The sequence below is a fragment of the Lepidochelys kempii genome, chromosome 9 (genome assembly GCF_965140265.1).
Source record: "Lepidochelys kempii isolate rLepKem1 chromosome 9, rLepKem1.hap2, whole genome shotgun sequence".
Classification (NCBI taxonomy): domain Eukaryota; kingdom Metazoa; phylum Chordata; order Testudines; family Cheloniidae; genus Lepidochelys; species Lepidochelys kempii.
The window spans coordinates 34,454,821-34,475,811 of NC_133264.1; the positions used below are offsets into that span (position 1 = coordinate 34,454,821).

The 20,991-nt window shown below is 43.4% G+C and overlaps 3 protein-coding genes across 13 annotated transcripts in view; 1 reads left to right on the forward strand and 2 right to left on the reverse strand.

Annotated features, from left to right (window-relative positions):
• Positions 1–124: 124 nt before the first annotated feature.
• SLC19A3 (solute carrier family 19 member 3) overlaps positions 125–20,991 on the forward strand; it is a 73,750-nt gene continuing 52,883 nt past the window's right edge. The window contains exons 1-2 of one of the 2 annotated variants that reach the window (XM_073359859.1): positions 125–640; positions 19,698–19,813. In XM_073359859.1, coding sequence (XP_073215960.1) covers positions 534–640; positions 19,698–19,813 — 223 coding nt within the window. In that variant the 5' untranslated portion in view covers positions 125–533. The remainder of the gene's footprint in view (positions 641–19,697; positions 19,814–20,991) is intronic. The other variant, XM_073359853.1, reaches the window with a different exon arrangement.
• On the reverse strand, positions 10,360–12,661 carry LOC140917322 (C-C motif chemokine 20-like). The gene is made up of 4 exons (XM_073359874.1): positions 12,447–12,661; positions 11,783–11,897; positions 11,159–11,236; positions 10,360–10,708 (listed from the first exon to the last, which is right to left on the reverse strand). The coding sequence occupies exons 1-4, from the start codon at positions 12,520–12,522 to the stop codon at positions 10,681–10,683; spliced, it is 297 nt and encodes a 98-aa protein (XP_073215975.1). The 5' UTR covers positions 12,523–12,661; the 3' UTR covers positions 10,360–10,680.
• The window catches only part of LOC140917320 (C-C motif chemokine 20-like), a 67,871-nt gene continuing 63,468 nt past the window's right edge, over positions 16,589–20,991 (reverse strand). For 7 of the 10 annotated variants that reach the window (XM_073359872.1, XM_073359865.1, XM_073359869.1 and 4 more), the window contains 4 exons: positions 18,765–18,829; positions 18,374–18,488; positions 17,426–17,503; positions 16,589–17,082 (listed from right to left, as the gene is read on the reverse strand). In XM_073359872.1, coding sequence (XP_073215973.1) covers positions 17,055–17,082; positions 17,426–17,503; positions 18,374–18,488; positions 18,765–18,804 — 261 coding nt within the window. In that variant the 5' untranslated portion in view covers positions 18,805–18,829 and the 3' untranslated portion in view covers positions 16,589–17,054. Of the gene's footprint in view, positions 17,083–17,425; positions 17,504–18,373; positions 18,489–18,764; positions 20,942–20,991 lie in introns of those variants that run through there. The other 3 variants (XM_073359871.1, XM_073359866.1, XM_073359864.1) reach the window with 2 other exon arrangements.

The window sequence follows — 20,991 nt, forward strand, 5'->3', positions numbered from 1 at the left end:
CACCTCCCAGCCCCGATCCGCGCCAGGGGACGTTAAAGTGCGGTTGTGCCCGGGACGCTGGGCTGCGCGCGGGCTGCGCGCGGGGCACGCACACATCCGGGAGGGGGCGGGGCCTGGGGAGCAGCGGGGTGAGGGCCGCGCTCTGCCCCCCAGGAGCGCCGGGGGCGGGGGTCCAGCCCCAGCCGCCCTTACGGTGCTTACGCCCTCAGGCGGCAGCTGATCCCTGCCTCCCCATCGCACCGTGTCACCTCCCAGGCCGCGCCCGGAGTTGTCCTCCAGCCCGAGGAGCTGCTCAGCCGCCCCGCGTCACCCCGGACTCCCCGCAGCTTTTCCTCCTAGGACACAAACGGTCCCAGCGTGCCGCCCCGCCGCCAGCGCCATGGCTCCTGTAGCGTTAATACGCCGGGGGTTTAGGCAGACCTTTAAGGGCATTTTCTGCCCAGCTTTTAGGCTGGCTTTCTGCACCAAGACATTTGGGCACAAAAAATACTAAGGACAATAAAGCGGCCTGCTAAATTGAAAGCTCAGACAGGATGCCTCGTCCAGGCACGAAAGTTACTGGGAAGGCTGATTGTAGAGGATCCTGCTCTTTCTTTGTCCCTAACGCAAAAAAAAAAAAAAAAAAAAAAGCATATTACAGGTAAGAAAAACAAACAAACAAAAAAGCATAATAGAAATTAGTGTGCCAGATTTTGTCATCTTTCATACCCATGCACCTAACGGACTTCAGTGATGTCACTTGGGTAACCAAGGATAAGGTTGGGCCCTGTATGTTTATACCATTTCTTCAAGGGTGAAAACATATTTAAAACTAATTTAAGGACAGAAGAGAATAACAGTGTAGAAAATAAAGATGAACTGATCATTTTAAAAGGATGCAGGACATTGTATTAATTAATTTCCCAGTTTTATTTTGTAGTTGGCAATGTAACAAAGTAAACCTGCACAGAAGAGAGAAAATTACAGTTGCTTAAACCAGATACATTAGATAAGAACATAACATAATGACTATACTGGGTCAGACCAAAGGTCCATCTAACCCAGTATCCTGTCTTCCGACAGTGGTCAATGCCAGCTGCCACAGAGGGAATTAACAGAGCAGGTAATCAGAAAGTGATCCATCCCATCGCCTATTCCCAGCTTCTGGCAAACAGCCTAGGGACACCATCCCTGTCCATCCTGGCTAGCCATTGATGGACCTATCCTCCATGAACTTACCCAGTTCTTTTTTGAACCCTGTTATAGTCTTGGCCTTCACAACATCCTCTGGCAAGGAGTTCCACAGGTTGACACTGTTGTGTGAAATAATACTTCCTTTTGTTTGTTTTAAATCTGCTGCCTATTAATTTCATTTGGTGACCCCCTAGTTCTTGTGTTATGAGAAGGAGTAAATAACATTGCCTTATTACTTTCTCCACACCACTCATGATCATATAAACCTGTATCATATCCCCCTTTAGTTGTCTCTTATTCAAGCTGAAAAAGCCCAGTCTTATTAATCTCTCCTCACATGGCAGCTGTTCCATACCCTGAATCATGATGAGTACAGAGTGAGTGATACGTACACTATTCCATCATCCGGATGGAGGGACAACAATGAATTTAAAAAGAAAGAGAAAAAGGAACTTAGGCTCACACCAGAACTAGGGTCCAGTCCCACACAGCTCATTCACTCACACAAGCATTGATTAAAGACAATTGGACTGTTCCGATAGTGACTGCTGGATTGGGCCGTGATGATGAAGAATTAGATACTTTTATCACTTTTCAAACCAAGCTACTTGGAAACCAAGAAGCTACTAAATGCCTAAAGAAAATTCCAGTAATTTAAGAAACCAAGTAAAGCTCAAAAGTCAAAACCCTGGTCAGAGACAGAAGAGGAAGACTTTAAAATATATAGTATGAACAGAGATAATCAGCAAGGAATCATGAAAGGATGATGATTTGTAGTAAATATGGTAAAAGTGTTATGTAGAAATAACTCAGAACATCAACAGGGGGAAGCAGTGGACATGTTTTGCTTTAAAAAAAATATTTCATAGCACATGAAAGGCCAATCTAATATGTCAGCATAAGTATAGTATAGGTCAGAGTTCAATAACCCATGAATTTTTCAAAACATCCTTACAGCTCCCTGCAGTTTATCCTTTTAAGACAGTCCTTTGGTGTATGAAAGTTAGGAAATATGATACAATAGCAAATTCCAGGTTTACGTGAGTGCCTGGGGTTTCTTTGCTTTTTGTTTGGATTTGTTTGTTTTTAATATTTTCCATTGTCTTATTTGTATTTAGAAAGCCATTTATTGTGGGGTGAATAAGAAGATAATTTCAATAAAAACAATAATTTTAGATTTATCGGAAGCAGAGTCTCCTTTCAATTAACTCTTGCCACATAACTGTATACAGTGAACTTTCTTTGAACAGCCTCTATGTCCCCCTAGGTTCTCAACATCCTTTTCTATTTACTTATCAGTTGCATTCTATCCAAGTTTGCATTTTTACATTTAAATGTTTTTGCTATCCTTTCAATAGAAATGTTGGTTCAATATTAAGTATAAGCAACACTGAATCCCAGATTAACTCCTCCCACTCTGCTCTCTCCAAGACACCCACTTATATATCCTTATTGATACCTACAGTATTTGTTAACACTGAGGATCTGATTCTTCTCCTCCAATGGTGTAAGTCAGGAGTACTTGGAACTCCATTGAAATCACATAATGCAAACATCTCGGGCCTTTTTTGAATCATCCTCATTCTGTTGTCACCTCATTACTGTGTTATTCTTGAGAAATATGCTTGTTTCAAGATGCTGTGTGTCATATCACCTCAGTCAGCCTCACCTCAGTCCCTGGAAAAATCATGGAGCAGGTCCTCAAGGAATCAATTCTGAAGCACTTAGAGGAGAGGAAAGTGATCAGGAACAGTCAGCATGGATTCACCAAGGGCAAGTCATGCCTGACTAATCTAATTGCCTTCTATGACGAGATAACTGGCTCTGTGGATGAGGGGAAAGCAGTGGATGTGTTGTTCCTTGACTTTAGCAAAGCTTTTGACATGGTCTCCCACAGTATTCTTGCCAGCAAGTTAAAGAAGTATGGGCTGGATGAATGGACTATAAGGTGGATAGAAAGTTGGCTAGATTGTCGGGCTCAACCGGTAGTGATCAATGGCTCCATGTCTAGTTGGCAGCCGGTATCAAGTGGAGTGCCCCAAGGGTCGGTCCTTGGGCCGGTTTTGTTCAATATCTTCATAAATGATCTGGAGGATGGTGTGGATTGCACCCTCAGCAAGTTTGCAGATGACACTAAACTGGGAGGAGAGGTAAATACGCTGGAGGGTAGCGATAGGATACAGAGGGCCCTAGATAAATTAGAGGATTGGGCCAAAAGAAATCTGATGAGGTTCAACAAGGACAAGTGCAGAGTCCTGCACTTAGGACGGAAGAATCCCATGCACCGCTACAGACTAGGGACCGAATGGCTCGGCAGCAGTTCTGCAGAAAAGGACCTAGGGGTTACAGTGGACGAGAAGCTGGATATGAGTCAACAGTGTGCCCTTGTTGCCAAGAAGGCCAATGGCATTTTGGGATGTATATGTAGGGGCATTGCCAGCAGATCAAGGGACATGATCGTTCCCCTCTATTCAACATTAGTGAGGACTCATCTGGAGTACTGTGTCCAGTTTTCGGCCCCACACTACAAGAAGGATGTGGAAAAATTGGAAAGAGTCCAGCGGAGGGCAACAAAAATGATTAGGGGACTGGAACACATGAGTTATGAGGAGAGGCTGAGGGAACTGGGATTGTTTAGTCTGCGGAAGAGAAGAATGAGGGGGGATTTGATAGCTGCTTTCAACTACCTGAAAGGGGGTTCCAAAGAGGATGGATCTAGACTGTTCTCCGTGGTAGCAGAACGAGAAGTAATGGTCTCAAGTTGCAGTGGGGGAGGTTTAGGTTGGATATTAGGAAAAAGTTTTTCACTAGGAGGGTGGTGAAACACTGGAATGCGTTACTTAGGGAGGTGGTGGAATCTCCTTCCTTAGTTATTTTTAAGGTTAGGCTTGACAAAGTCCTGGCTGGGATGATTTAGTTGGGGATTGGTCCCGTTTTGAGCAGGGGGTTGGACTAGATAGCCTTCTGAGGTCCCTTCCAACCCTGATATTCTATGATTCTATGATATGTCTATGCAAAAGTTAGCAGAGGATTCAGTGCCATTGGTATTACAATCTTAAATCTTAGTCAGAATTGAGGGAGATTAGCTAGATGGGATAGTTGATTTGTCGCATCAGGGGCTAGATTGGCCTGAGAAAAACAACAAACAAAACAAACATTAGTAACTAGAAGAACCCTAACTAACCAGGAACATCTTCACTGCTACTCCACAGGCTGGATCTACCCAGCACACAGCTCAGCTAGCTGAAGTTTGTGTTGGGGGCAGTACTGTATGCATATAGCATCACAGAAATGCAGCCACCCGTGGGGTGGAGGTAGGGGTGCAAGTAACATTCAACACTTACCGGTACAGGGGCCGGCGTTGGGCCCCTTGAAGGGGCGGGGCAGAAGAGGCAGGGCTGGGGGTCTGCATCCCCCAGCCAGCCCATCTGTGCTGCCTGACCCGTGCCATCTTGGGCGCCAGTGGCAATTTAAAGGACCCGGGGCTCCGGCTGCCACTACCGCAGCAGTGGTGGCTGGAGACCCGGGCCCTTCATAAATCGCTGGTCCCGGGGCAACTGCTCCTTCCCCATCCCCCATCAGCGGCCTGGGGGGGGGGCAAAAGGGGGCAACGATGTTAAAGTGCTGCCGCGGCAGCGCTTTAAGCAGGGTCCTTTGCCGGGGCAGTGCTCTAAGGACCCTGCTTAAAGCGCTGCCGTGGCAGCACTTTAACATCGCTGCCCCTTTTGTGCCCCCCCACCCCGTCCCCGGTAGGGCCGCCAACAGGGGTGCAAAAGGGGCAGCGATGTTAAAGTGCTGCTGTGGCAGCGCTTTAATGTCAGCTGCATACGGCCCGGTACTGGCAGCCACTTTTTACTGGCACACCGTACCGGCCCATACCAGCTTATTTGCACTCCTGGGTGGAGGGCAATAGCTAACTAATGCACAATATTAGGAGAAGAAATTTCAGCTAGAAACACTTGGCAAACTCAGTGCCATGGGGTTTTTAGTGTCTGCAGAGAGCCTCTTGGTATATAAAGCCAGTTTCAAAAGACCCACATACATTGCACGGAATTTAAAATACCTACACTGGAAGGAAGTATGCACTGCTGAGACAACCTTGAACTAGTTTTAATCTATGGATGAGGCGATCAGCTGTTATGCAGAGAGATCAAAAGTATTGACATTATCAGCATGCTAGATTAACTTCTTGTGCATGGCTTTTGCACTTTAGCCTGTGTTAGCAGTGCTTCAGGAAAGGCAAAAAGCTTGATAAGCCTTGTCACCTGTCAGTATTTAAAAACTTTTGAAAGGCTGCAATAAACACATCTAGAGCACTGGGAACAAACTGAATTTGACTGTATGAGGGGGAAATAATACAACTACAATGAGCAATACTCCCCGAGGCCCAGAACCTCTTTAACTCTCTGCCAGTTCAGTTCACATTACAAAAACAATCTCTCTGTACTTAAGCCAGGGTGTCACTCTAAGGGGAAAGAAGAAAGTGTTTCTTACTCAAACAAAACCTTGCTTGTAGAGAAGGGTGGTTTTTAGGCTTCCTGATTTAAACTTGTATCATGACCCACTTGCTCTCAAGTAGGTCACTCTGTGGTATTCTGAACTAAATCATGAAATCCCTAGGGTAAATTGAGCAAGGGGAAGATTTAAAAAAGCCACTTCCTATTTCTGCTGTGTTAGTCATGGGCATAATGAGCTTTTTCCAGGGCGGGGGGTTAGTAGCCTGAGTGGAAGAACATAATGGGCCATCCCCTTCCTTCTTTATCTGTATGTTGTCCCCTCCCATATGAATTCAGAAAGATTGCATAATGACACTTCCGTATTTCTGCCCGGTTAACTAAAATGGCCAGAGGGGGTTTTGTCCAAGGAAATGTATAGTGCTGTTTGTTTGGGAATGGAATTCCCCACTTCCAGTGCCCTCTAAACGCACACACACAAACACTTCCCTTGTGCCCCATCCAGAGATTCAGGAAGTATTCTTAGTCTGTTCACATTTCAGCTATGTTAATCATGGCTATAACCTGTATAATTAACAGTTGTATTTCTGTATAATGCACCTTACAATTTCTAGGCATCTGCTGTCTGCATAGGTAGTTGCTATTATGTGCATCAGAATAGATAGCATGTTAAACAGGAGACAAACTGTGCTCCATTCTGGACACTCAACTTCTGTTGTTTATGTGCTGTTGTTTCTTCTAATCTAAAATAAGTCAGTCTAAAAATATGTTCGCTCTGTGTACAAAAAACAACCAACTTTTTCTGTGCGTGTAAACGCATCCATGTGTGGTGCAATTAGCATGCAGTAGAGCTAGTCCTCTCAAAAGAACGTCATGCTATCCCCTTCTGCGCTTCCCACTTCCTCCAGTCCTGGACACTTGTTCACCCTTCTCCACCCAGTCAGACTAGTTCAACAAATTCCTAGTTCCCGCCCTCTTTGCTTGGTTTCTCAGGCAGCTTCCCTTTCTAGATGCTTTTGTATAGGGAAGCTTCCTCCCCCTCTTAATCTCACCTGGCTGCTAAGCAGAGGGGCAAGGAGCAGAGAAGGCTTTGTGTCACCAATAAGATACACAACTTACCTCCTCCTATGACAATTTATAGCTTCCTTCCTTGTTCCTTCTATGGTCCAAATCAGAAAGGAATGGACGCTCCTGCTCAAGGGGAGCTCTGTGCTACACACTCAGGATATCAAGGCTGGCACACTAGGCCCGGCTCCAGAGTGTCTGCTCAGGCATTCCATGGTTGGAGCCTGTGCGGGCCCACGACAGGGAAGATGATGGTCGATGAGCAATCCTGAGGCACTTTCTAAATAAGGAAAAGAGGTGGTTGTTACGCACACTGGGTATTTTGCCTACGTATGCATTGGCAGTATGAGAACTGCAGACCCCTTGTGGGAGGCACCAGAGCTAACTGATTCATGAAAGGACAAAAAAGTTTCAACAAAATAGTTTTCTGTCAGAAAATGCAGTTTCATTAAAATCAAAATGGAAATGTGTCAATTGCGATTAAATTTTCAATAGTCAAAACTATTTGTTTTTACTTTTTCCTATCATTTTGATAAATTTCATTGAGACTTTTATAGTATATTAAAATATTAATTGTAATAGATTATACTAATCTATTTTTGTATAATTTTATAGTTTTTACATTATAAAAACAAAACATTCCAACCTTATCAAAGCAAAACAATTCAAATATTATTAAACACAAAATATTGTAATGTCTCAATCAAAGTTATTCAGAATTTCTGTCCTGTGAGAAATTATGAAATTTTGACTTTTTGTTCTGTTTGGGAATTAAATCAATGTCAGAATTTCCCATAGAACAGAAATTGTTTTCTGACCAGCTCTAGTGTATTCATACTTTGGCTAAATCTGTTACAGCCATAGCGTAGCATGCCAAAGCAGGCATTTCTGGAGCTATGCATGACCACTTTGATATCTATTTCTGACATCCTGGTCTATCAAAAAGATTCCTTCTGCAGCCAGTAACTGCCATGTCTGAGTGAGTAGTGAAGTTTACCAAGCTAATGTCTTCTGCTCTCCTGATACAGGGCTGTGTCTTTTTATATCTTTCAGGCTCCCATTTCCCCACTTGGTAGGTGATTTCATTAGACTTGTACCAAGCCTACTGTGTTGCAAAGATATCGTTTCTGGCTAGACATTGACACATATCTACTTTCACTTGAAAGGTTATTGTATGCATACTCGATGAACGATTTATCTACCGTTTCCAGCAGCAGACTTGGGCACAGTTCACAGCTACTCATTTTAGAGGAAACCTGATAACCATAGGAATTAGCCACATTTTTACTTATCTCTACCATCCAAAAGGGAATGAGGAGATAGACTTTGAAATAAGGTCAGATTGTGCACAATACCCAAGGACTTTCTTGTCCTATGGCTTTAGGACAGGCATTACTCCACTGTGGAAGAGATTATTATTTGTATTACATGCGTGCCTAAAGGCCCAAGGTAGCATCAGAGGATTCCAGGAGCTGGGGCTTTAAGAAACATACCAAATATTGAGGGACACAATACAATCATAAGAGTTGGCAACACTGACTTATCAGTCAAAGAAGCCATATGAACAGCCCACTGGGGGCTCTGAGGTGACCTGCACAGTCCCGAGGGCAATAACGTTTTATATTGTTCTTCCACGTAGGAAAAGAAAGGATGGGCTCCTTACTGTACTAGCAACTTAGATTATAGAGGAAGCATGAACATGCTTAGTGGGGAACCAGTGGCAGCACCACAGGAAGTCCTCTTGCACTTCTCCATCTGACAGTTAGCCTTTAGCTTGATTAACAGCCCCAGGAATAGAAGTCTTCTGTCCACAGAACAGGTACAACACACCTTCTGGGACCACCTCTTGTGATGGGTAGGTAACTATTTCCATGGCTAGTCACACCTTAGCCTCTCGGCTGATAGTGCATGTAAAGATCTGCTGTGCTTCCCATTCCTGAACTTTTGTGGCACAAACCAAATATGATAACAGATAAACTCCCTCTGTTTAACTGAGGCACAACTGTGCCCAGAACAATTTATTATGTGGAACAAATATACAGTAGACATCAGTTCTTCTGGAAGATTCCCCCCCACCCCCACCCATAATGCCCACTGCCTTCATGAGGCAAATAGAGTGGGTAAGAGGAGGAGGAGCCATTGTTTTTAATTTACAGTTATGGATGCACAGCAATGAGCAATATAATTCCAGGAGCATAGGAACAGTGATCTGGATATTCATGAACAAAATATGTTTTATTTCAGGAATATGAATTCATATCAGCAACTTTTGGGGAGGGGTTGCTAATGCAATGTTTTATTTTCACATTCATGATCACCATGGTTTCCTTCTCAAACCTTTGCATTTTAATCATATAATACCTACTCCTGAGGGCATTCTGCGCAAAAAAATTAAAAATTCTGCACACAATATTTTAAAATTCTACAAATTCTGCAAATTTTATTTGTCAAATAAATGTGGAGGCTCCAGCATGACAGTGGGGAGCACAGGCCACTAGCTGCACAGAGGTGGGAGATCACTGTGCAGCTCCCCCCAGAGACACAGACTCAGCAGTGAGGCTGCACCCAACCCTGACACAGCACAAGGACCAGTGCCCTGCCCCTTCATGTCAAGTGCACCAGGTGTGGGCAGGCAGGCTCAGCAAGGCAGGATCCAAGTATAGAGGGGCTTAGTATGGGGGGATCCAGCTGTGGGTCAAGAGGGTTCTGTGTGGGGCAATCTGGGTGCGGGCGGCTCAGTGGGGGATCTGGATGCACAGGGGCTTATTGGGGGGTTCTGGGTGCAACAGTAATGGGACTCTGCAGGGGGGTCAAGGTGAAGGTGGTTGGGGCTTAGCGGGGGGGAACTAGGTGTGGAGGATATAGAGCTCAGCAGGAGGATCTGGATGTGGGGGGCTCAGTTGCAGGTCCAGATTCTGGGGGGGGAACCAGGTGCAGCTGGTTGGGGCTCAGTGGAGTGGGGATCTGGGTGTGGGTGGATCATCACGGTGGTCCAAGTGCAGACCAGAAGGAGTGGGGCTCATCATGGGGGGTTCTGAGTGCAGGGGGTGAGGCTTGGTGAGAGGGTCTGGGTATGAGGGGGTCTGGATGCACAGGGGTTGGTTGGATGTGGGAGCAGCTCCCCGTACAGTGATCCCTCCCCCTGCAGCTGAGGAGCGATGGGTGCAGAAAGCAGGAGTGGGAGAGTTTTCAAAGCTTCCTGCAGCCTGGGGAGTGGGTCTGACTCAGTCCCATATGCCATGCAGGGAAAGAGGAAGTCCCATCTTCCCTACCCCAGCCGGATCTAGCAGCTGAGCCCGGCACAGGGTATGAGCCAATAGCCGGGTCTTCCCCAGTCCTGCCCCCTGCCCCACAGTGATTTCCCTCTCTGCTGGCTGCCCTGGGCACCCAAAACATACGGGCGGGGAGGGTCGCATGACTGCTTTTGCGGCTTCCCTTTGTTTCCCAGTCAGAAAGTCATTTTTCTGTGGGGAAGCAAAGAAAATCAGCAGGGGACATAAATTCTGTGCATGCGCAGTGGGGCAGAATTTCCCGCAGAGTAAATACTTAAGTTTTATCCATTGTCTTTATATTAAACATTCACTTTAGCCTATGTTATTTTTCAACCACACTAGAAATTAAGGGAAACTCTTTTAGACAAAAAAATGAAATGAACAGAATACCCTGTTTTATTTATGCTAATGTGCATGAATACACTGTACACTAAAGCGAGTAGGGCACACAGTACCCAATACATGTGTATCATATTCTATTTTACACAGTAATCAAACATGTAATATATATGGTAGCAAAGAAAGAGAAACTTTTACACAGTGCTTAAGTCAAGCAAACAAGTGATGCAATATGAATCAACTTCAGTCGTTCAGTGGTTCCAAAGAAGCAAGTAATAGGTAGATAGCAAGCACACAACAGTGTACAATGAGATGATTCTAACCTAGGTTAGGTTCTGCAGCCCACCTCTCTGTCTAGTTCCATTTCAGAAACTGTCTTACATTGACATCTTCTTGAGCTTTTTGCTGTAAAAATATAGAGAAAAAGCATGGATAAGCTTCAGGTTCTACTTTAGTCAGAGGGCCAAATGCATTGCTGGTGTAAACAGGTTCAGCTCCACAGCACTCACTAGTGTTGCATGAATTTACATCAGCAACTAATTTAGCTAAAGATTTGAAATTTGCATTTCTCTTCTCCATTCCAGTATTTGCAATTTATGGCATTATCCTATCTGGGGTGATGGGCAAATGGAACACCTGTCTCCATCCTGACCCTATCTGTCCTAAAACAAATGTGCTCCCAACACCCGCTTCTCCTCTGCACAAGAAAAGCAAGAAGCGAAAGACACGTTTTCAAAATGTGCCCAGCCATGCTTGTACACCCCGTCCCCTGTAAGAGCTTAGATCTGCCACTGTGAGTGGATACTTAGTTACACTCAGTTTTGACCAGGCTAATAGATTTGAAAGTATTCCTACCTCAGCCAAAGAAGACGCTTCTTCACCCAATTGTCTTCTGGATTTGCACATGCTTTCAACCCACTCTTTGTGTGGAAACTGGAAGGAAAGGTAGAGGAAATAATGACAATAAGGTTCTGCTACTGAGCCATAAAGAGCTGCATTCAACCGAACACTAATTCAATAGAACAAAATGCATGATATGGGTGCTCCACTCAAAAGTAAAGGCAGAAGAGTTGAGTTTAACTGTGAAAGGACAATTTAGATAATGATCACTATTTCACAGAAACTCATTTTCCAGTAATATGAAGTATGTCTTATATTGCCAACGTGCAGGACCTTTGCCACTGTCTGTACCTTTGCCTAGCATTTCAAAACACTTGGGACTTAAATGTACAGCATACAGATACTGTGTGAGAATATGAGTCAAGCACTTTCCTAATAATTTATGCCCTATAGGTATAAAAGTTCTTTCTACTTTAAATTAATTTTATAGGATTAGATTTCATAGATCCAAATAAGGAAATACAGTTTATTTATTATTAAAGCCATTTCCCCTTTAGTCTAGGTTCAAAGGCCAAGTCTTCTGACATAAGTACAGATAGTGGTCCATTGCAACTAAATCTCTTTCAGCTGGTAACTTACACGATAGCACCGATGTCACAGATTTCATTTGATAACTGTTCCGTGTAGCCATTGATGGCCCGACGAGGCAGTTCAGTTCTCATGTAGGAGAGGCAGCAGTCTTGGTTGCTTTGGGCTGGAATGGGGAAAAATGCATTAAAAATGAGTGGAATAGAATTAATTTTCATCCTGTAGGTGGGACAAAGACCTCAAATTAAGGATGTGTCATAATCCCCTTAGTGGAGGCTAAGCCAGATCTGCAGCGATAGGAAAGCTCATCATTAAAAAAAAAAAAAAAAAAAAAACGATTTAAAAGTAAAAATAGCAGCAAGTAAACCCCCAGTGGTCAGAACTGACACCTCATCTGGCATTGTCAGCTGTGGTGACTAAGATTAATTATGCACAGAGACTGAGCTACAGTACCTAAGAGGGGATACACAGAATAGGTTGAGTATGGCTTTCATACTTTCACAACCACCTTTCATACTATATCTGTTCTCTGGCACTTTTCATTACAAAATAAAATTAAAGAAAGAAGGAGGGAGGGGAGAGCCCTGCACAATAGTGTAATGCCCTAGGAGACCTGCTGCTACCCTCACAGCTCAAATTACTCAACATAATTATCATACTCTCTACCAACTTTTCTGCCTCTAGACACATGGCTCCAAAAGCAAACATTACTCACCCTCAGAAGTGCAGAAGAGGCACAGCAGCCCCACCAAAGAAGCCATGATAAAGCTCATGCTGCCAAAGCCTGTCATTTTCAGCTCAACAGTTGAGTTTACTTAAAGCTTCACTTAAGGTATATCAGAAAATCAGCTGCTCTGAACTGATTGCTTTGGCCATGGACAACCTGCTTATATCATCTGCTCGTGACCTCAGGAAATTCCTACAAGTGTGTGTTCCACTCCCCTTTCAGAGGGTATTTCCTTCAACCGTTCCTTTAGGCTGGTTAACCTGCTTCATGACGTCCTAGGCATCAACTCTCTGGGGACTTTTTTCTCCAATCAGGATGGAAAACAAATTCAGCCGAGAAGGAAATAAAAAACCCTGTTAGTTCATGGTTATTTGGGTGAAGCACCTGAGCACTTGTGGGTGTGGGACCGTGAGCGACAGCAGACGAGACAGAGAGCCCACACTGAAATGAGCTAGTGCTCCGTTTGCTAAATTTTCACAAACCTCTACTCAGCTCATGTCACCACTGCTTTGAATGCCTTTCCCTGGACTCCTCTTCCTCAGAAAGCTCTCGCATCGTGCTCTCCCCACCAAGGCCCTGTGCAAATCTCCCCCACCAACATTGCTCCTCTTATTTCTCCTGTTCTCCCTCTGGCTGCCCATCCTTTCTCCCAAGCCTTCTTTCTAATTGCCCCACCTCCATGCTGGCCTCTGTGCCTTCATCCAGGTCACTCCTTATATTTGAAACTCTGTTCTCAAGCACCAAATATTCTCCCCCTCTTCATTTAAATACTCTCAAAATATACTTCTCACATGAGCCCTCCCCAGACACATCTGTGTCACTTTGTTCTGGGTCCCTTCCTTGTATCTAAGCTGCTTGGGCCAGAAACTGTGTCTTCCTCTAAAGCTTCAGGTATCACTGTTGGCATGTTCTCCTTTTTGTCTTACCCCCACATTAGCAAGGGTTGAAATTCTGCAGGGAGTGTCCATCTTAACAGACCTCTGAGGGTAAATGTGGCTAGTTAGGGTACAACCTGAAACAGAGGGAGGTGGGATTAACCCACTGGGAGCTTTTAGCTCCAATGGAAAAAAACAGCCCTAAAACCAGTTTAAGCAACTCCTTGAGGATTACCCCCACATAGAGCTGCCAATCTCCAGCTACTTGGACCGTAGGCAGCCAGCATAAATCAAAGCAACCCAACTTTACTTTATTCCAGAGATGGGGCCAGGATGATGACCACCACAATGGCCACCCATTGGGCTCCTTCCTCACTGCCACCAAGCAGCATTTGGCTGCAGCTGAGGTGCCTAAAGTTATGCACCTAACTCCATATGTAGGCAACTAAATGGTTTATTTTCTTAGAGGTGCTCAGCACACACAGCTTCTGTTGCTTATTATTTGTACAGCTACCATAGTATTCAAAGACCCCGGTCAACAGTGAGGTCCCATTGTACTAAAAGGTGCTGTACACACACACAGGAAGATGCTGTCCCTGTCCTGAAACCAATGTAAAATAATTCACTCCTCATAATTCCTGAACCAGAGTTACCAAAATTACATTTAACTCCTACATTGGGATGGCCTCCAAAATGCTATTTAATGCAGCCTCTCTCTGCCTCTCAATTCTCCATCGGGGAGGAGATGAGACAGAGAACAAAACTACCCATGACAGATGTTAGTTACAATGTTTAATACACTACTCTAGTGATGAGGGCACTATAAGAACCTCTATAGACTAAAATAAATAATAAAATCATCATGAGGATGTTCACTAAAAGCAGTAATAGCCCTTGTCTCATTGGTACCTTGCTGTGAAGGGAAAACCAAGGATCTCAGTTCCCTTTCTTGTATCCCATCTCCTATAGAATCACAGACAATAAATTTTGGGGGTAAAAATGTATCCAGCCTATACTTGGGAGCCATTTAAAAACAGAGTAAAAGAAAACAGTAACAAGTACATACAGTGACATATTCGGATTTCAGTAGAACTTTGAACATAGAACCCCATAAAATTATAGCTGAAAATGTCATTCAAATAGGCTTGGACAAAGCCATTGTAATGGGAACTGAAATCTGGGTAAAGAGCCTTAAACAAAGGGCAATGATCAATAACAGACTTGGAGGAGAAGTGTCAAACTGCCACCAGCTGCTTTTGGTGGTTTAAATAAAGCAGTGGTTCTCAAACTTTTTTATTGGTGACCCCTTTCACATAGCAAGCCTCTGAGTGTGACCCCTGCCCCCTTATAAATTAAAAACACTTTTATATATTTAACACCATTATAAATGCTGGAGGCAAAGCGGGGTTGGGGTGGAGGTTGACGGCTCGCGACTCCCCATGTAATAACCTTGTGACCCCCTGAAGGGTCCCAACCCCCAGTTTGAGAACTCCTGAAATAAAGGAATCTCTGAGGTGATATTTCGTCAGAAGACTGACATTCAGGGAGAGGGAATGTGGTGCTATTTTGGTGGCCAAGAGTGAACAGATGACGCAGGACTAAGACATAAGATTAGCATTCAGGGGAGGAAGCAGAGGACATAAAGAGAGATGTGGAAATGAAATAATGGTTAAATTAACCAAAGGAAACTGTTAGAAAGGAAAAGTCTAGACAGAGAGACTTCAGATAAGACTTAATTAAAAACAGGAACTAGAAATATAATGAAGAAAAAACCAAAGTATCTTTAAGTAAACCAAAAATTCAAAGTCACCAGTGAAGATAGGTTTCTTAACAGTAGTAAGTTAGGACCAGATCATGGTCACAGACTCATTTATAGCCAGAAGGGACCATTGTGATAATCTTTTCTAGTTTCTAAGAAGACTGAAATACAGGAGATCTCTGAATAAAGCAGGCCAAACAATTCACCCAGCAACTCCTGCAACTCGCCCCAGTAACTTGTGATCCCACTGAGTTCAATGGGAATTTGCTACTGATATCAACAGGGTTTGCCCCTGAAAGCAAAGAGTTTCCACACCTTGGGAAGAATTATCCCACCACCACTGAAGTTTCAACTGAGGCTCCTGTCAAAGACTGTTACAGTCCTATAGGCTTTGTCTACATAACCATTCTTACTCAGCCTTTTAACAAGTTAGCGGCATGATGCGCTCTAACTAATGGCAACTATATTTTAATTATTCTGACTCTGCTCAGTGCCCAAGAAAGGTGCTTATAATTATTATATCTCAAAATAAACTAATAAATCATTGAACATGGCTTGTGTCAACATATAACAGGCTTAATACTCATTTAGTAACTGGTGCCCTTGCCCAAGCCCTAGAATGGTACATGGGTCTTGTCCTGTAAGCAGTTTATAGCACAGGGCCCGATAACCCACTGCAGCACAGCAAACCTGTGGAGTGAGCTAAACGAGAGGAAATATCTGCAAAGTGCTCTTTACAGGGACTGCTTCCTGGTCAATCCACTGAGGAATAGGTCTTGCCACCCACCCCTAACCAGCAAACAAGCCATGAGACTGTCCTGTGAAGATATGTGCACTGCTTTTTTTAAAACTATAGCAGAAAGCCAGGCAGGAGGGAGCAGGAAGAGGCCAGTAGGACTGCTCCTGTGCATAAAGTTACACATGTGCTTATGTCTTTGGTGGATTGAAGCCTGGTACCTCCCAGAGAGCCAGCTCTGAAGAGCTGCTGCTTGGACTAAAAAGGCGACTAGTTACATATGCTTTTTGATGTTTGGCTGGTTTGGTTTTCAAAGCCTCCTCAGGGGGCGTGGCAGCATCCCCATTACATTATCAAGAAGCAAAGATCAATGGTAGCCTCCATCCCTGAGGTGTTTTTTTTCCCCTCCTAAATATATTTAGGGACTGGCAGAGGAACTCTGTCAGTTTGACAAAGGCAAGATCAGACCAAGAACAGCTTGTCACGTGGAACTAATATGCAGTAGATAGCTGCTTTTTTTCTGCCGGGGGGAGAGAGGGAGGGTTCATATACACCGTGATGTCTACAACTTTCCTAATGCAAATGTAGAGTGAAACAAAAGAGGCATCCAATGTCATTTACAGATGTAGGACAGATAAAGAATGGTCTGGCCTGGATGTTCTGGAACACAAGGGCTTTTGATATCCATGGTATACAATAAATTGCCAATAAAACAAGTCTCATTTTGGATTTTTAATGTAATTTTTAAAGTTTCCACAGACTCCACTTTCTCTCAAGCACATGTTTTTACAATAGTCCAAAATATTTAATCCATTTGTTCTTGATCACATTACTTAGAATTAAAAGGGAACAGCTTTTGGCACAAAAAATGCCTATGATGTAACAATAAATAGAATAAATTATCTATTTTACTTATGCTAAATAGCACAAATGACATCCAAATGCTCTGAACCCAACAGGGCACATATTTTCTATAATAGTTTAAAACAGTTTTCTTCTTCACACAGTAATCAAATATTGTATATAAGCAAAGAAAAAAGCAACTTTGACAAAATGCTTAAGTCAAGCAAACAAATGATGCAATATGAATCAACTTCAGTAGTTCAGTGGTTCCAAAGAAGTCAGGAATAATGGTCAGTAAGCACACATCGTGTACAAAGAGATGATTCCAACCTAATTTAGGTTCTGCAGCCGCCTCTGTGTCTAGTTCCATTTCAAAAGCCACATTACAGTGACATCTTCTTGAGTTTATGACTATGAAAAACAACAAGAACACATGAATAAGCATTGGGGACCACTTCAGTCATGGTGTGAATTTTGGATTTCTCTTCCCCTGGTACAGCTCTTGCTATCAGTCAATAACAGGGTATCAGGTGGGAGAGGCCAGCATATGAAACTTCTATGCACTAGGAGGGCTTAAAAGTTTTTCAACCAGGTCCAGCAGGAGAAGGGAGGGAAGTGAGATTCACACATTTTCAAAAATGTATTCTACATGCTGGTCCCCTCAGTGCCAGCAAGAATATAGCTCTGTTACTGCCTTTGGATACTCAGACAAATTCTGTTTTGACCAGGTTAATAGGTTTTAAACTATTCCTACCTCAGCCAAAGAAGATGCCTCTTCACCCAGCGGTCTTCTGGATTTGCACAAGCTTTCATTCCATTCTTTGTATGAAAACTAGAAGGAAAGGTATGGTAAACAATTATAGTAACTTCCTTCTATTAAATCCCTTAGGGCTACAGTGAGCAGAATAGAAACATATTCTATGGCTGCTCCATACAAAGCAGCAGCAGGTTTCATAGAGGAGGCCAATTAGGTGTTCCTTTTCATCCTCACTCATATGGGTACAAGGAGACATCCAATTAAATTAAAAGGAAATTATTAAAACTGATGAAAATTGATTTCTATGTTTTTAAACATAGTGCACAATTATGTTGAACTTATTGGTACCAGATATTGAGGCAAACAACTTTGCTAAATACAAACAACAATTAGATATTTCTCAGAATTGTGGGAAGAGCTACAATTAAACTAGATGGTATAAAAAATAGGAGGGATCTCAACCCTCATGTTTCAGGATGTAAGAGATCTACTAACTATTTTGAGTTGGGAAGAAACTTTTCCCACAAGAAGAGCATTGCTTAAGTGTCCCTTATGGGATGGGATGGAGGGGAGAGGTGTTAAATGTTCTTTTGAAGCCATTGTTGGAGGCTAAATCAATCTGGATTAAATGGACCCACTAGTCTGATCCCATGTGGCATTTCTTAGATTCCTAAACAGGCAGGTTCATATTTATTTTGTATCGGCAACCTGTAAGAATGTGAGTTAATGCTCCCTTCCTAATAGTTAGGTTTTATAATGTACTAACAGTGTTTGTATATTAAGTGAACTTTATAGGACAGTTTTCCTTTTGAAAAAGATAAAGACAGTTTATTTATGGTGATCAAACCATTTCTGCTTTCATCACACAAAAGTCCAAAGGCTAATTCTTGCCTGGCAGTGAAAGTACTGATGGTGTGACTGAATTTCTTCTGATTGGTAACTTACATGATAGCACTGATGTCGCAGACTTCACTGGATAGCTGTTCTGTGTAGCCCTTTATGACTCCTCGAGGCAGCCGTATTGTGGAGTAAGAGAGGCAGCAATCTTGGTTGTTTTGTGCTGAAATGGAGGGAGGGAAGGGAATACTTATTTAGGAATGAGGAAAATAAAATTAGGACAATAATTTAATCCCGCCCAGGATACAACATTGACAAATCCCTGAACATTGAACTCCACTAGAATTGGAAGGAAAGTCCTGACCACCATATAGTTTAATTCTCTGGGAGACCTCCTACCACCCTACAGGCACACCTCAGTTTGCTTGACATGCTCCAGAGCAATATTCTGAGCCAATGAAATCAAATCAGATGAATGAAAAAATCAAAGAACACTCACCTTCAGAAGTGCCAGACAGGTACAACAGCAGCAGCCCCATCAAAGAAGCCAGGATCAAGCTTCTGCTGATAAAGTTGGTCATTTTCAGTTCAGTAAGGTTTTACTATAGTCTACACTTAAAAAGTATCAGAAAACCGGCTGCTCTGATCTGCTGACTTTGGCTTCAGACAACCTGCTTATAATGCCAGCTGGAGACCTCAGGGAATTCACCGTTGGGTGTGTTCCATTTTTCATCATGGGGTTTTCCCCTCAGCAGTTCCATTGTGGCAGCCACTTTTAAAAGTTAACCTGACCCATGCTGTTGTCATAGGCAGTAGACCTCTTTGGGGTTTTTTTCTCTAACTAGGTTAGAAAGAAAATTCAGGCCAAAAAAAAAAAAAATAAAGGAAATACATAGTTCTGTGGGTGAAGCACATGAGTACTTTGTGGGGGTGAGACTGGGTTGCAAGATGAGGAAAATGAGAAAGTCTGTTGCAGATAGGAGCTGTGTCTTTGTTTGCAGAGTTCTAATTTAATAAACCTAATTTTTGAAAAGGCTAAGAGGGTCTGGCTCTGTTTAGAGTTCTGTTTTGCCTTACAGCACTGCCTTTATCTTCTGCCAGTTTATTGTCTGTCTAATCACTGTTCTAGCTGCATCAGATTTAGATTGAAAGCAACTTGTGCGTTATGTCTTCATTTATGTCTGGAGCTCAATAAATAATAATTGTGTCCGACAACCTTTCCATATCTAATCACACTATATATTTCAATGGCTCCTGAATATCTACATGGGACAAATAAAACCTGAACAGCATTTGGAGAGTGTCCTACAGAGTGTCTAGGTCAACAATACAAAATAAATCCAATACAAGTGAGTTATTACTGAAAGTTATTACGTTGCCAAATGACATGTTACATTAATTTTGTGGTCTCCATCCATTTCCCAATCACTAGGTGTTCACCTCAGTGGTATCCCACCACAGCTGAAATGTTCAGCAGCAGAGAACACTGTACTGGCATGCAGACTAGACTACAATGTTACCTGAAGAGATGCTCTCTCCAAGTTAAAGGTAAGGGATTTTGGCAGGCACATAGTAACATTCAAGGAAACTTGCATACTCATCCTGTTCATTCGATACAGTCCTTCCAGTTTCCAGGGCCATCAGTCCACCACCTTCCACGAGCATTAAATTAACATTATTTTTTTAAATCTGAAAAGCTGCACCCCCTCCAGAATATTTTTTAAATCTTCCATTTTTCTTTTTAAAATGCCTGCTCATTCCTAATGTGAATGCTTTCTCCTTCATTGGGCCAATACTATTACCATCCATAGCAGGAGCAGATCTTAGATTGCATTATGGTAGCTTTGCAATGTGCGTGGAGATCTTCACGTGTAGCAGTCAGCAAAGCGGTATGCCAGGCAAAGGGATCACGGCTATGGTGATCTCTGAAACATAAGTGCTTTATGGGGCTCAGTCAAGTGCGATGACAATAAAACAGTATTACTGCTCCTGCTGAAAATGCTCCCTCCATGGGATGTTATATCAGAGTGACAGACAATCAGCACTAACCAACACTATGATGCAGTTTTACTAAAACTGCAACTTGGGCACTGCACTTGAGAGGATATAAATCCAGCTAGTAACACTGACCAAATCTTTAGGCAGATTGGATTGTTTAACATAAGAACAGCCATACCAGGTCAGACCAATGGTCCAACTAGCCCAGTATCCTGTCTTCCGACAGTGGCTTCGGAGGGAATGAACAGAACAGGCAATCGAGTAATCCATACCCTGTCATCCACTCCCAGCTTATAGCAATCAGAGGCTAGGGACACCCAGAGCATGAGGTTGCATCCCTGACCACCTGGCTAATAACCATGAAGGGACCTAAATATGCCACCTATCTGTGAACAGCCAAACAATCCTGTATTCAAGATTAGGATAATGGCAGGTATTGACAAAGAGCATGTATGTGCAACAAAGTTTGCTGGGTTTCATACAGAAGTGAAAGTAAGCCGGTACGCCCCAGTATGGCGTACTGGCAAGAGCCGGTGCACCGTACCGGAACCAGCTTTCCCAGATGGCAATTTAAAGCCCTAGGGTAGCGGTGGCGGGGCTCCGGAGGGGATTTAAAGGGCCAGGATGGTAGCGGCGGCTGGAGCCCTGGGGCCCTTTAAATCCCCAACGGAGCCTGGCCGCTGCTACCCCAGGGCCCGGGCAGCAGGGCTCAGGCAGGGATTTAAAGC

Excerpts from the sequence above, each read along its gene's own strand:
- LOC140917322 (XM_073359874.1), bottom strand. The coding sequence starts at position 12,522 with ATGACAGGCTTTGGCAGCATGAGCTTTATCATGGCTTCTTTGGTGGGG. Across the intron at positions 11,898-12,446 it reads CCTCTTCTGCACTTCTGAGG|CCCAAAGCAACCAAGACTGC; the intron begins GTGAGTAATGTT and ends TCCCCATTCCAG. Across the intron at positions 10,709-11,158 it reads AAGCGTCTTCTTTGGCTGAG|CAAAAAGCTCAAGAAGATGT; the intron begins GTAGGAATACTT and ends ATATTTTTACAG.